The sequence below is a fragment of the Trichoderma atroviride genome, chromosome 2 (genome assembly GCF_020647795.1).
Source record: "Trichoderma atroviride chromosome 2, complete sequence".
Classification (NCBI taxonomy): domain Eukaryota; kingdom Fungi; phylum Ascomycota; class Sordariomycetes; order Hypocreales; family Hypocreaceae; genus Trichoderma; species Trichoderma atroviride.
In genome coordinates, this window is record NC_089401.1 from 865,547 (window position 1) to 880,431 (window position 14,885).

At 52.3% G+C, this 14,885-nt stretch overlaps 6 protein-coding genes across 6 annotated transcripts; 3 read left to right on the plus strand and 3 right to left on the minus strand.

Moving 5' to 3' along the window:
- Positions 1–103: 103 nt before the first annotated feature.
- Positions 104–1,270, minus strand: TrAtP1_002976 (uncharacterized protein; the record flags this gene model as incomplete). Its single annotated transcript, XM_066111699.1, has 3 exons — positions 104–573; positions 652–1,168; positions 1,226–1,270. The coding sequence occupies 3 exons, from the start codon at positions 1,268–1,270 to the stop codon at positions 104–106; spliced, it is 1,032 nt and encodes a 343-aa protein (XP_065967778.1).
- Positions 1,271–3,007: 1,737 nt separating this feature from the next.
- TrAtP1_002977 (uncharacterized protein) lies at positions 3,008–4,081 on the plus strand (the record flags this gene model as incomplete). The annotated part of the gene is made up of 3 exons (XM_014087603.2): positions 3,008–3,010; positions 3,095–3,889; positions 3,959–4,081. 3 exons carry the CDS (start codon positions 3,008–3,010, stop codon positions 4,079–4,081), a joined length of 921 nt encoding a protein of 306 aa, XP_013943078.2.
- Positions 4,082–4,514: 433 nt separating this feature from the next.
- Positions 4,515–8,518, minus strand: TrAtP1_002978 (uncharacterized protein). The gene is made up of 4 exons (XM_014087604.2): positions 7,758–8,518; positions 7,264–7,684; positions 5,201–7,199; positions 4,515–5,126 (listed from the first exon to the last, which is right to left on the minus strand). Exons 1-4 carry the CDS (start codon positions 8,060–8,062, stop codon positions 4,978–4,980), a joined length of 2,874 nt encoding a protein of 957 aa, XP_013943079.2. The 5' UTR covers positions 8,063–8,518; the 3' UTR covers positions 4,515–4,977.
- TrAtP1_002979 (uncharacterized protein) lies at positions 8,519–9,804 on the plus strand. Its single transcript, XM_014087605.2, has 5 exons — positions 8,519–8,683; positions 8,748–8,785; positions 8,875–8,970; positions 9,050–9,201; positions 9,251–9,804. Exons 1-5 carry the CDS (start codon positions 8,646–8,648, stop codon positions 9,389–9,391), a joined length of 465 nt encoding a protein of 154 aa, XP_013943080.1. The 5' UTR covers positions 8,519–8,645; the 3' UTR covers positions 9,392–9,804.
- A 240-nt stretch (positions 9,805–10,044) lies between these two features.
- On the plus strand, positions 10,045–12,845 carry TrAtP1_002980 (uncharacterized protein). The gene is made up of 4 exons (XM_014087606.2): positions 10,045–11,715; positions 11,769–11,919; positions 11,988–12,345; positions 12,416–12,845. Exons 1-4 carry the CDS (start codon positions 11,188–11,190, stop codon positions 12,480–12,482), a joined length of 1,104 nt encoding a protein of 367 aa, XP_013943081.2. The 5' UTR covers positions 10,045–11,187; the 3' UTR covers positions 12,483–12,845.
- TrAtP1_002981 (uncharacterized protein) lies at positions 12,824–14,791 on the minus strand. The gene is made up of 5 exons (XM_066111700.1): positions 14,716–14,791; positions 14,377–14,661; positions 13,442–14,289; positions 13,172–13,377; positions 12,824–13,117 (listed from the first exon to the last, which is right to left on the minus strand). Exons 2-5 carry the CDS (start codon positions 14,488–14,490, stop codon positions 12,942–12,944), a joined length of 1,344 nt encoding a protein of 447 aa, XP_065967779.1. The 5' UTR covers positions 14,491–14,661; positions 14,716–14,791; the 3' UTR covers positions 12,824–12,941.
- Between the last annotated feature and the right edge of the window lie 94 nt (positions 14,792–14,885).

The window sequence follows — 14,885 nt, forward strand, 5'->3', positions numbered from 1 at the left end:
ATGCTCACACGTCCATCAAAATGAATCAACCAAAAAAAAGACCAAGGACTAGATGCGTGCATTTGGCTATTTCAATTAACAAGACAGGAACAGAAACAATGCCCTACCACAAGAACCCCCTGCACTTGCGGCTCCCACACAAACACTTGGTCATATGCGCTCCATTCCCCCTCTCCATCTCGGCCCCATCCTCCGTCACACCGTCCACATAATCAAACGTCAGCTCCTCGCCGGCCGCAATCTCCCGGATGGCAAACAGCGCCAGGTCGTGAATGTGCTTGTCCGCATGGTCGCCCACGCGCGCAAAGATGCGCAGGTTGGGATCGCACGAGTGGTTGATGAAGCGCGTCGGCCCGGACAGGAACTCGCCGTCCACCTCCAGCGGCGGGCCCTTGAGGCGCGGGTCCAGCGACTCCGGGTTGGTGAATTTGTCGAGGGCAAAGAGGTAGACGTCCTTGCGCTGGGAGATGGCCGAGGCGGCGCGACGGCGGTCGGCTTCGGCCGAGGTGATGATTTCGCCGAGGTAGCGGTCGACGAACTGGCCCTTTTTGATGGCGACTTGGGCATGGACTCCTGATATGGGCATCAGTCCTTGATTAGCAAGATTTGCTCTCCTCTCCCTAGAATATGAGTTGCAAAGACTTGACTTACCCCATCCCCTATCCGAAGTACGAAAGATTTGCAGTGGAATCGTTCGACCGCGTTCCACCACCCTGTTGGGGCAATCCTTGGAGCACGAGCAGCCGGCATGGCACTCATACAGCGGCTCTTTGGAATCCAGCATCTTAGACCTCAAAAGTCCCTTCTTGGCACCGTGCGAGTGATAGGCATACACCTTCTTCCTCCCCTTGCCATGCCCGTTTGCCCCGTAGTTGTCGTCCTGATACTCGTCTTCATCGGCGCTGCTGCTCTCCAGGTCCCCCAGATCGGCGAGACAGTGGCAGCCCATGAACTGGCAGTCACCGTCCCGCTCGCACGAGCACCCGCTGCGGAAACTATCCTCAGCCGGCTCGACGCCCTCGCCGAGCACCATGCAGTCTATGAAGCGAAAGTTGGGCGAGATGACGGCCCGGTCCAGCGCGTTGACGACGGAGACGGGGGTGTCCTTGTGCGTGGGAAAGGCGCGGAGCTGGCAGAAATGACAGGATTCTCTTTCGGCAGCGTGTTCCTGGATGGAGATTAGCTGGGGGGGGTTTCATGGGAGCAATGGATAGGATCACAATACCAGCTTATCATGGAAAAAGAAATGTTGCTTCGTGGCTTCCTCCATGGCTGCTCTTTTGTTTTTCTTCTTGTGGATGTTTTGTCTCCTACTTGATAAAACTCACGCTCTGTGATTTCCTATTTGCTCACGGGTTGCAATATCCAGTCTCCAACCATGGCCTTGGGCTCTTGCTGATGAACGACATGTAACGCGGCGGAGATGATTGATATGGCCAATTGCGAAATGGAAAAGACTCAAACTCGGGATTATGCTTGTGCAATTATAAATAATGGATTTTCAATGCACTGACTAGATACGCATCATGGCGGTGAATTGGATGCGATTGATGGGATTTGTGCATAGCAGACTGAAAGATGCTTGCAGCACCTGTGCCCGTTTTGCTCTCGCCAGGCCGGGCCGGGACCTACCCTGGAGCCTCGGTGAGTGCCGCGGTGAGATATGCACGCCATTCGGTGAGGGATGCAAGGCCCATGCTCGATCCACAGAAAATCAAGTGGGGAGACGAGATGAAACAAGTCGCGATTTACACGTATATCTGCATCGGTGTTGATGCCTCTCTTTGTAACAAACCTGCAGTCAAGATGCTGCGGCAATTTCGCATCACGGGCGTATCTCAGCGGCAGCAACAGCATCTCATTAAGCGAGTATGACGACGTGGACCCACGACTTGCAAACGTTTGCGGAATCTCGGTGCCATGACATGTACTGGGCATCAGTCAGATCGTATTACATGTGCGAAAGAACTGTTGCTCCTCTTTTATCCCCTAGGCTCTCCTCGGCTACGTCCATACGATTCAATGACAGCACTAGCAGGCGGCCAGCAAAACGCCATCTGCCGACCTTGATCTCTCATCACACCCTCGCTGGCTGGTAGGGCGCCATCGCTTCTGGCAGGGTTCCAGCGGAGGTCTTCAGTGGGTAGGCCCGCTAGACGATTGCGCCGTCTAGCTTTTGGAGCTCTGTGCAGCCTGCAAGTGCCTGTACCCCTCACGCACGTGTTAGCAGAGCTGCAGCGCTTCTCTCCCAATCGGCATCATCTCCAGCAGCTTCATGATGTGTTGCTCTCTTCCTTGCCTTCTCCCACATGCATGTGCAGACATTTTATTCAAATCACACACTCAATAACAACTAGCACTGCATTTCTCTCCTCTCCCTTCCTCTCCTCTACATCAAGCATCACCCAGAGAATCAGCAACAGTGACATCCTCTTCACCTCACTCATCGCATCCGCTCTTGCGTATTACCACAGCCCTGTCGAATTCCCCCCGAATCCCGGCTCTCTCGCAAAAAGACTTTGGCTCGAACATCCACCGCCGTCTCTCTGGGTCCTCTTCTCAACGCAAAACCCAAAGTCTGTCGTTTCTCGCCGCCACAGCCGGGAAAAGATAGTTTCCTCCATCTCACAGCCACAAAGTTGCGCCAGTCAGCTGCGCCGCTTCGCTTCCCGACCAACCTCGAGTCTCGCCTCGCCTCGCTACCAGCACTTCCGCTGGCTGCCAACTCTGTTTCTGCCCTCTTCGTTTTAAGCTCGAGAAGCAAGAGGGAAAATCACCCGCTCCCAACCTCGCCACCGGACAGTCTCTTTTCCTTGTCTTCTTCGCCTGCTTCCATTTCTTGTTTCTTTATTATTTATCTCTTCACAGCCCGCTAGCGAAGCCGGCACAGCGAGAGACTGGCATCTGAGGCCAGATCTGGTATGGCGTTGGCCAACTCACCGTCCAGCAGCTCTTTGTGGACAAGCTGAGACCAAACAACAATTGCACGTCTCAACAGGCGGACACTATGGTGAGCCATCTAGTAGCTGCTGAGCTTCTCTTCTAGCTGTCCAGCTTCTATCCAACACTGCATGTGCTGACTCTTTGGCGCCAGGGCTGTTGTTTCTCTCGTTCCGCGGGTCCAAACTCGCCGCACCCCGGTGGCGTCCCGGATGCCTCTTCGCGCGCCGGCAATCCTCCTCTCCTGACCTTGCCCGAGGGCATCCTCTCCGGGGGCTCGCAAACCGCTTCCTCAGTGCGCCGTCGCCGCCGCGATCAAGCCCACCGCGACCAGCCCCGCCGCGAACGGCCTCCTCTCGACCAGCACATCAACCGCCCGCTGCGCAAGCACGAATGGACGTCGGGGCAGCGGCGATGGACCCGGCGCGAGCTGGCCAAGGAGCGCGTGGAATTCTTCGAAACAAGAGTGGTTTGCAGGCCCGAGATCTGGCAGACGCTGCACGCCGCATTGCAGGTGCTGTGGGAGGCGAGCCCAGAGGATTCGCAGGACGAGGACAGCGCGCTGGCCACTGCGCAAACCATCCTCAACGCCGCCGAAATCTCGCTGCCCACCGGCGATCTCGTCAACGGCGCATACGACTCGCTAGGCAACCTGTATGCGCTACCCGAATACATCGTATCTGACCCGGACAACTTGGCGGATGACAATGACCCGGACTTCAAGGGCGACACATCTACGGCCGAGGATGAAACCGCAGGGGAGGAAGATGATGTCGATTCTGAAGAGGCCGAGAGGAGACGGGAAGAAAAGGGCAAGGGTGTGCTTGACGAGCGAGAAATGGTGACTTTGCGCGCGCGACTGAGCGAGACGGGCCAGGATATCATCGTCCCTGTGACCAAGACTGACAGCGTTAGGAGCGTTGTGAAGAAGATTACAGAAATATCAGTGGTAAGTTGTTGGGTTTCTCGCTCTGCTGACAGGCATGTACATATACTAAACGCTCTTCTTTCCATCTAGGCCCCCTCTGAAAAGAAGATTCGCCTCGCTTACATGGGAAAGATACTCAAGGAGAATCTCTCTCTAGAGGCCCAGGGATGGCAAGTCGGCCATGTCATCAACGCCCTCGTCTTTAACCGGTGACACCACTTTGATCCTTCATCCTCGACCTCTTCCTTCTCGGGCTCCATATACAACATCTGCACTTGGCACTCCTTTAGTATTTACATCTTTTGTTTCCCCTTCTTCATATCCATTTTTAATGTTTTTGGATAAATACCCCCTTCATCTCACTTTTTATACGCTACGAACTCGGAGTTTATAACGGAGCATATATCAACCTCTCGATGCTCGCATAGCATCTTTAGTTCAACAACTCTTTTCGTTTCCTTCTTCTTATACATACCCAACATAATAAAACATTGCCTGTATATAGCGTGGCAGGTGGATAGCTATAATCACAGATGAGGGACAAGATAAAGAACTGGCTTCTATTTCTACATCCATACCAGTCTATTGGCGAGAGGGCATATCACTACTTCCTATCAGCGTCTTATATCAATGGTATACGCGATAAATAAAATAAAAGTCTTAATATTGTCAAGATTCGAATCATCGCCTACTAAATCCACACAGAACTGATCCCACCCTATTTCATCCCGGGCGTCTTTTTTTCCTCCGTTTTCTCCTTTTTGTTCAACACAAGATTGGAACAATCACCCAGACGCCTAATCACATATATAGCCTTCTCCCTGTCTCCCTCTTCCTCTCAATAGCTTACTGCCAAAGCATTTCCTAGTTCTCCTTTTGCCTCGTTAATAATGAATAAGTGAAGGAAACAAAACATGCCACCATGTTATATCTACCTGATTCTACAAACAAAGGCAAAAAAAAAAAAAAAAAAGATGAACATCTTCCACACAAGTACGCGAAACAAAGTATGAAAAAAAAGGGGGGGTTCGTAAAATTATCTAATTTTTTTGTGCATAGTCTGTAAAAAAAAGTTCTCTTCTTCCTTTCGGCATCGGGTTTCCTCACGCCTAAGCGGCCGAGCCAATCTTATTAAGACCCTTTAGTGAGCCCAGACTAAGGGCCAGGCCTTGTGATCTGCTCCTTATCCGCACGAAACCTGTGATGGGGCCGTCCTCTCCCTCCTTTTCGATGCTCAAGTTGGCCAAAGCATCCTCACCTGCGGGGATCGTGTTAGCAATAAGTTCATGTAGGAATTTGTCATTGGGGATTGTAGAAAGCGTCTGTGCTTACCAAATACACTGCGAGCGTACAGATTTGCGCTCAAGAACTGGCAATCTCCCTTGAGACTGGCCTCGGGCGTCAGGCAGTTCATATTTGTACAGGCCATGAGCTGATCCAAAAACTCGCGTAGTGACTTGGCCTTGGAGTTGATGTTGACCTTGTTCTCCCACTCGAATTCTGTCCACATTGTTCGGAATTGAGTCTCGGTGCATGTGGCAGGCTGGATGTAGTCCATGATATCGACGTGCAGGTCGTTCAGAATAACCACGTTGGTGTCGGTCGAGTGAGCGCCATCGTATACGACGTTGCCAAAGATGACACCAGTGTCGGTTGAGGAGACCTTGATGGTGCACTGGACGTTGTGGAAGTCGTGGGGTCCCAGGTTCTGTGTCGTCGGCCGCTCAACAACCTTGAGGTCACCCAGAGTTGCAAACTCGACTGACAGGTTCTGAAGCGTGTCGGTAGTCTGGTTGACCAGAAGCACATCCAGGATGATGTCAAACTGGTGCACCTTGACATAGGCCTCAGCATACACGGGATCAGAGAAACCAGTCAACTGCACAACACGGCTGAGCTTGGATGTGAGATCTTCGGCACCTCCTTCGCCACCAGTTGCCCTTTCCAGGTCCATCTCGATTTCGTCCAAGCCCTCAGTGGCGTTCTTCTTTGACAGTTGGCGAATAGGAATGATGTCGTCGACCTGAATAGCAGTCTTGGCCTTCTCGTGGGCCTCTTGAGCTGCGCGCTTGGACTCCTCGACCTGAACCATTGCGCGGAATGCCTTGCGTGTGTCGTCGAGCCAGACCGCTTCCAGCTCCTTCTTCTCGGTGAATTCCGCCAGTGAGCGAACACAAGCCATAATTCGATCAACAGAGTCTTCGTCAATAGGAGCCTTGACAAACTGAGACTGTCCAGCACGAATGATTGAGATCATGATGAGCATGGCCTCGGCCTTGAGGGCGTTGGTGCGTGCCTTCTCCGCTGAAATCTCTGCGTGGCGCATCACAAGCTTCACCAGCGTTGAAGACAAGACTGTTGATAGGTAGTAGTCGCCATCGAGGATAAGTTGTCGCAGAGGTGGCTTCTGGGCGGCCTTGACAGCCTCGAGCTTGGCAGCGGCGGATGACTGGCTGGTGAGCGCAGTCTCGGTCGCATAAGTACCGTCGGCGAGCACCTTTCGGGAGCCAGTTGGCGCAGCGGGCTTTGAGCTACCGTTAGTCTGTTCTTCATGCTTCTCATCGCTATCCTGCTCTTCCAACAGCCTCTGCTCCGATGCGACAATGGGGATCTCTCCCAGGCTGGCTCGAATTCCTTTCCAAGCGTCCCGAATATCCTTCTCCTCCAGAGAGTACTCTCCAATAATCCAAAGGATACCACGGTAAACCTTTCCGGCTCGCACTTCGCTGAGAGTGGAAACAAGACGACGAACAATGGTAGGTCGAAGCTCAGGGAACTTTTCGACAACCTCCTTGACAAAATTGATAACGTCAACGGCGGCAGTGTTCTTGAAATCGGCAATAAAGTCCATGAGAAGCTCCACTACACTGGCGGCAACCTCTGAGAACTTGATGGCGCACTGGTGGATAGTGTGGATAAGGAGAGATCGGTATTCGGTGTTCTTCTCGTATTCTTGGTCGACAGTCTTGGAGAGTTCCTTCTTCAGCAGCAGTACGACCTCCTCAACGTTCTTGCTGGATACCATGGACAGGGAGAGCTCAAGCGCCTTTTTGCGGACATCGATATCTGTGCTGCTGAGGACTCGTAGGATCTCCATGACTAAATCGTCTAGGACGCCTTCATTCTTCTGGCGCAGTTGGTCCACGCGGTCGAGGACAATGAGTTTGACGTTGTTGTCGGCCTCCTTGATGCTCAGCTCGATAAACTTGGATGCTGCAGCCTTGACGGCAACAGGGTTATTTGTCAAGGCAGTCAGCGATGAAGCCGCCTCGTAGACAACAGTAGATGCGCCGGCCTCTAAGAGGTCGAAAATTAATCTTAGGTATCGAGCCTATTCCTATTAGCTTTAGAGAACTCCTAATGGCCACGATGGATAACACAGGGCAGATCCATACCTTGTTCTGAGAGTTCTGAACAGCGTCCTTGCGAATAAACTCCAGTTCAACCAACTGTAGCAGTTCTTCGGCGTTGGGAATTCCATCAAAGACGGAGCTGAGATATAGGAGGGCGGCGTCGTGGTTGATGCTGGCAAGCGCTGCGAAGGCATTCCTCTTGCAGGTGGCATCCGTCTCAGTCTCCAAGAAGGTCGCAATTAGCTCTGCGGCGTCGGGAATGAGAGAAGGCGAGTGCTGGTGGATGGATGCAACGGCAAAGACTGCGTTCTTCCTGACGTAGGCGTGTCGGTGCTCGAGGCAGGATCGCGCTGAAGAGAGAAGAGGCTCAATGAGCTCGGCCTCTCGGAGCTTGCAGAGGAATCGCAGTGTGTTTCCACGGATGTACTCGTTGGGGTGCTGCAGATCGTTTCGGATGCCATTGCTTCATGATGGTCAGTCGATTGGGGCTCTATCGAATGGAGGAACTGTCAATGGTATCAACCGGGCCGACTAACCAGACTAGAATCATTTCCTGCTTCAGCTTTCCAGCGGCGTCAAGCTTGGGGCATATCTCGTAGTAGAAGTAGAGGAGCTTCTTGAGCGGCTTGTACTTGGAGGGCATGACGAATCGGATGATGTGCATGAGGAGCGAGGGCATCGGGTCGCCGTTGAGCATAACGGTCAGGATACGCTTCATGGTGTCGACCTTGCTCTCATCGGTGCCCTTCTCCAGCTGCATACGCAGGTCTGAGAGCGAGGGCACGTCCGAGGCATTGTCCTGGTGCACCAGGCTGTAGGCGTTTTCCAGGAATCCAGACATGACGGCTGATTTGGAGTCTGTAGATCAAAGAGAGAAGAATCGAAAAGGCTGGGAGCAATTGAGCGGTTCGGCCCAGCAAGATCGTTGCGTCGAGGCAGCGGCGGTGGGGGAGGGATAAGGGGCCTTAGGACGAGGTGGGAGGGCGAGCTTGGAGAGTTGCAGAAGACCGAGAGCTCACCAGAGCCATGTGCCAGAGAGTCGTCGCGGCGCCAATTCCAGGGCTCGAGCTGCCAGAGTCGCCAGGAGGGGTCGGCAAGGCTGGCGGGCGTCTGCGAAGTTGATGCGTTGCTGTTTGGGCGGCTTCAGACAATCTGGCTCTTTACTGGCGATGGCTCACTGGTACAGGTGGCACCAAGCAGTCGAGAGCCAAACGTGGGGTCTCACGTGATGCGAGCTGTGCCAGCAGTCTAGCAGTTCTGGCAGTAGCAGAAGCACTGCCTAGCAGCAGCGGCGACAGCCACTGTGAGCGCGCTATCGACTCACCGCATTTATTTCTGCCGTGCCCCACCATCCAGTGACGCTGGAGCTCATCGCAGCCTTGCGACACTGAGAGGAACAACTTGACGAGACAACAGCAGCAATCATGACGGCGCCAAACGACCAATTCTACATCCGTTACTAGTAAGCAGCCACCTCTTACGCATGCGTGACTTTCCAGTGTATCAGCCGCTGATTTTATGCTCAGCTCCGGGCACATGGGCCGGTTTGGCCACGAGTTTTTAGGTACGATACGGACGCCAGCAGCCTTCCACTCCTGGACGCCTGGCTGCAGTTTGTCGATGCGCAGCTTTGATACTGACACGGGAATATAGAATTCGACTTTCGTGTCGTCGGAGATGGGCGCAGCGCGGTCGCTAGATATGCAAACAACTCAAACTACAGAAACGACAGCCTGATTCGGAAAGAAAGTATGGACACATTGTGCCCCAGAGTCGCGTTTGATCTGGCGCCAATATCAGGACATGGCAGCTGATACATGGGAAATAGTGTGCGTGAGCTCTGCAGTCATCGAAGAGATCAAGCGGATTGTGAAGCAGAGCGAAATCATAAAGGAAGACGACTCCAAGTGGCCGCAAAAGAACAAGGACGGCCGACAGGAGCTGGAAATCCGGCTGGGAAGCGACCATATTTCATTCGAGGTTTGTTTTAATTGATGAATTGCCATGGTGCGATACTAACGCCTCATAGACGGCCAAGATTGGATCATTGGTCGACGTGACCGAATCAGCAGACCCCGAAGGCCTCCGAGTCTTTTACTACCTGGTGCAAGACCTGAAGGCGCTCGTCTTCAGTCTGATAGCGCTTCATTTCAAGGTCAAGCCGATCTGAGTCGGCTCTACAAAACGGCGGAGAAACAAGCACAAGTTATGATACCAATTCAACCTCGAAGAGGCAGTGGATATACGCACGACTGCGATGCGTGGTAGATTCAATTCGGGTCTAGGCTGGCGTATGGGGACATTGAAATACAAAAATCGGCTCACTTGGTCTTTAGCAGCGGTTTGGTATAGCCTTGGGACGCGAGATGATGGTAATGTAGTGGATTAACATATTGACATAGAATATAATTCAATGGACACTCAATCATATCGTTTGGGGCTGTGATCTTACATGTGCGGCGGTAAAGGGTCGTTATGTCTCGGGGAGCTGCCGTCTTTTTTTTCGCTTGCCGAATCCAGACTCGGCTCCGTAAAACCGGTAAGCAGTAGTATAGATAGAGTGCAACGTGCATGTGATAGAAGGTCAGATCCATGCTGATTACCATGACACGAGAACAGCACGTTGTATTCCTTTTTATATGTTAAATCGTGAGACGTTATCAATCAATCTGCTGCTTTATCGTGATCAAGCCATGGAGCCATGATCTGATACACGATATGCGTGTTCAACGCCGAGTGGGACCTGGGCTGCATCTTATCCCGCGACGATCCACATTGCGGTGGCTACCAGCAATAGCATGGACTAAGCATGTACTAAGGCATTGTGTATCACCACGTAAACGAGAGTCAAAGGGTCTGCCGCGATCCAGGGGTTTGCAAGAGGCAGAGACATTTTAGTTTCGTCTTGTCTTGCTTTGGAAACAATAATAGCCCACGCGCTAATCGCCTTTATGTGTATGTGGTGGCAGATCTTCGCAACGTCTACTATATAGAATCATGAAGCTTTTGATCAAGGCTAGCTAACAAACTGTATAACAACATTGAAACTGCATCGGACACAGACATGGGGCAATGCTGTATTTCTTACTGCGTAATAATACCCATGGCAGCACTGTATTCAGCAGCAACCGCCTACAAGCAAGTCATCTTTCAACAGCCTCGCCCAGTCAAGTCGTCCCGCTAGCGTCTGCCGTCTCCGCAAATCTCCATCTCACCTCTTCCCAAGGTTGCGTGTACTTGTCCATTGCAAGACATGGAACCCTTCCCGGGCCATTGAAGACGCCTAGATGCTTACTTCATCACTCAATTCTTCTCTGCTTCAAACTCGACTCAAAGCGATAATTCTCGCTTTTCAGCGGACCAGCCTGCTTTGCGCCCGGTGCCCCCAATCCATATATGCAGCTCCGTGCCGCTGCAATTGGGCCGCGGTACCGCTGTACCGCTACCTGCATCGAGCCCACCTGGCAGCAGCGCTATAAAGTGGGCGCGCCTTAGCGGTGCTGCCGTCCGAAATATACAGGGAGTCAAGCCCAAACTTTGCCTCCCGAGCAAACGCCATCCTCATCGTCCTGGCCGTGTGGCTTTTCGCATTCTTTGCCATCGCCATCCTCCGCTCTTCATCACCGCCAGCACGTGCCATTGCGAGATGCACGCTGCGTCTCGTCCCTGAAGAGTCTCTTCCCCAGCGTCGCGGGCCGCCTTACCGCTGCTGGACCCGTTGCCATCACCGCCAAGTCCTTCAACTCCATCGCAGCTCGATCCGCTGTCGGCCAGAGCCACCCTCCGCCCAAACCCGTCACCGCGGCTCAAACGCCCAACGACCACTGAGATTGGTTAATTTTTCTCTGTATTTTTTACTCTAACCGCGTTTCTCATCTACTGCGCACTTGCCCGTCGTCGCTTCCCTCCACCAGCCTTGCCTGCCACGGCCAGACTTGGATCTTGCTATCCAGCAGAGCTGCAACAATGCCGACTCCATCCTCCAATCCGCCTCCTGATCAATCCTCGCCGCCCTACAGCTTCTCAACATGTCCTGAAGATCAGCTACATCCCTCGCGATCTGCGCGTCCGACACAAGACACCACGCGACCGACGCCAGACACAGAAGCCGCCCAGAGCTCGTCGACCAGCATTGCCTCTCCTACGGCCCATTCGTCCGAGACTTCTCACGACGATGTTGCAACAGAAGAGTCGGCGTTAATAGACGGCCAAGCATCTGCTGCAGCTTCGCCCATGGATACCTCCGCGTCTCTGCGACCGCTGTCTAGCGGGACGCTTGCGACCTCTCCCACGTCGAGTGAAGGAGATGATGACCTCAAGCACACGGGAGGCGACTCCGGCGGTCGCTTAAGCCGAGAATCATCCACGCTGTCGGGGACTCTGCAAGTCGAGAACGCGGAGTCGTACCAGCGTGAGCCCGACGCATTGGAATGGCTCGAGCAGGAAGATGAATACGACGCTCCGCCCATGCCATCTGATTGCACATATATAAGGGTAAGAATGAATTCGCTGCTAGAGTGCATCCAGCCTGCTCACACTGTATGCAGAATATCCCCGTCTCTGCGTCATCGTTCCTCCGACCTGGGAGCAAGTTCCGCGGCACACAGCAATCCGAAAGGCAGGTCTACGACGTCCAGGTCGAGATCAAGCATGTTGACCTGCGCGAGTCCTTCCTCTGCGGCTACTTGCGCATCCAAGGTTTGTCGCTCCAATTCGGCACAAGTCTCAAGTTGCGTCATAGCTAACCAGCCTGGCCCTTTGGACAGGACTGACCGAGGACCACCCAACACTGACCACCTATTTCGAGGGAGAAATCATTGGCACAAAGTACAACTTCTACACCAAGCATGACGACTGGGGCGCAAACTACAAAGTGGACATCAGCCACTGGTCCAAATTTAGCGCTTTCCGGCCATACCAGAAGATAGCCCGCAAGGGTCCCATCACCATCACGGACCTGGCACAAAGAGATCACATTTTCATGCGATGGAAGGAGCACTTTTTAGTTCCAGACCACCGAGTTCGGACAATAATCGGGGCTTCCTTTGAAGGCTTCTATTACATCTGTTTCAACCAAGTCAAGGGAGAAATAAGTGGAATCTATTTTCACTCCAAGAGCGAAAAGTAAGCCATCACCGCCCTTCCCCCACTCCATCCATTCCAAACACGTCGAGGCTAACAAGCTCGTGCCCAGGTTCCAACAGCTGGAGTTGAAGCATGTCCCTGACCGAGGATGCTTCAGTGCTATGGAGTTTCGATAATCACCTAAGCGATGATGTTTTTTTTTATGTGTCGACTAATAATGGAACGATATGTGGCATATGAGGGAACTTTCTTTCCTTTTTCTTTCTCTTTTCCTTTTGTTCTTTATTCTACTCTCAATTTCTCTCTCTTTTTGTTTCTTCCAAGAGGATCAATCATGGAAGGTGTTTATCGGGATATACATAGCATGCGTGCAAGGAGCCTGGCTGTTTAGTATAGGTTATGTCGGGATGCACTGCAGGGATTTAAACTGAATGAATATTTGGCTGGCACGAGGAAGTGTGTTAGCTATGAACGCGATGAATATGAATAGATGGAACATGCTGGTGTGACAGTACCTTGAGAGCTCTATGGAATGACTATTTGAAGCTTTTACTTATGAAGAATACCCAGGCAGGCACGCGATGCGATTTAATCTTGGAGTGAGCATATAATTTGAAAAAGAGTCGGGCGTGTCTTTATGATTCGGCCTCGAATTTTCTAAAGTAGCCTCGGCGGAACGGGTTGAGGTCGTCTGCTGTCGTGCCTGTATTTGCGGCTGCTGCTTCGGCCCTCTGCTTTTCATGCGCTTCAAGATTGGACTTTGAGACTTGAGAATCTGGCAGTCGCCGGTAGGTGATGAGTCTTCTTGACCCTGGTGGAGAAGTTAGCCCAATGACATGCAGGAAAGAGGGCGAAAAGTACGTACATCTGTTGAAAACTTGGACGCATACTACGACTACCTCGAGGCAGGGATGCGCTGGAACGGGTATTTCTTGTTCTTCGTCATTTGCGGTGGGCATCCAGAAGGAGAGCCTGCCGTTGTCCACGAGAGTGTCTGATGCAAAGGCGAGGATGTCGTCGAGCATGGTGAGGAAGCTGTATGGTTTCTTTGGGGGGACGTAATCTGGTGATCTGGACAGGGCAGCGTGTCAGCCATTGACTTCATGGCCGTGAAAAGGGAATTAAAATAACTTACTGCCACTCATTTACACCCAGCTCGATGAGCCATGTAGCATTTTCAGGGTTCTTTAGTCCGAGGACTTTCAACCCTTCTCTGACTCCGTAAGGCGGATCGCATACGACTCCGTCCCAAATTCTTCGTCGTCTGATGGGCGTGTTTGTCAAATCCGCCGAGAAGAAGCCTCCCAGCTGTGGCTTCAGTCCGTACTGGGTGAAATTGCCGGGCAGACTCTTCTTCTTGTCGCCTTCGCCGCGCATGCTCCGTCCATCGATGTCGCTGCCCCAGCCAATGGCCCCAAAGTGCGCGCAGGCAATGGGAAACGAACCCGTGCCGACAAAGGGGTCGTAAAAGAGCTTTCCCGGCGCCGCGTGGGCAATGTTTGCGGTGACGAGGGAGAGCTCGGCGTCCATGCTGGTGGTGGAGATGTACTTGCGCTTCTTGAGGTCGTACCGGTGGATGATGTCGCGGGCGGAATTGGCGACGAAGCGGCCCAGGCGGATGCTGTCCGGGTGCTCAATCTTGAGGGGCACGCTGTTGAAGGGCCAGAGCTCAAAGACGGTGAATGTGTTGTCCGGCTTGGACATGCGGATGGGCCCGTCAAAGGGGAGGTAGCTGAAGGAGTTGATGAGGGCGAGGCGCTCTTCGTTGGAGTGCGCGCCCTGGTACGAGTCCACGACGAACTTGAACGAGGGTTCCTTGTATTGGGGCCAGAGATGTGACGTTTGCGATTTGATGGCTTCGTGGAGCGTCTCGAGCGTGGCGCCTGTTCCCCAGAGCTCGTGTATTGAGTGAGCCATGACTGAGCGCCGGAGCAGCTTCTTTGCGTCTTCTACGGAGGGCAGTTGGACGACGCAGAATGGAGACTTGTTGGCATGTTAGTGATGATGTCAAATGGAACAAGATGTGGCTATGAATAAGTCTGCTTTTTTTTTTTTTTTTTTTTTTCATACCTCGCTGTTGTATTCTTTGACCTTGAGGTCGACGCCCTCGAGGACGGCGAGGGCTTCGATTTCGGGGAGCCTGAAGGACTCATGCTCGGAAGCAAACTTGATGAGGAAATCCATCTTGAGGTCCGGTATCAGTATGTCCGTCTGCTTTTGTGCTGTTATGTGTGTGTCGATGCGTGTGGTGAATTTCAGGGTATCTTCAAATGAGAGGGTGTGTATGTGTAAAGTTCTAAGATGGCAATTGTTCTAGACGTTGCTTCTATAATTCACAAAATGAAAGGCATGAATCTAAAGGAACAAGTTAGTATTTATTCGCTTTTGATTCGATTTAAATACAATTACCGTGGTCCTCAATGAAAGTGAGAGCAATGAGACTTTATCTCTCTGATTTATAAAAAAAAGATTGTATACAAAAAATGTCTTTTTGTTTTAGTAGCCCCGCCAAAAAAAGATGAAAAAAAAATTATGAGTCGTGCAGCGGGAGTCAGCCACAAGTACCTTGTACCACTTTT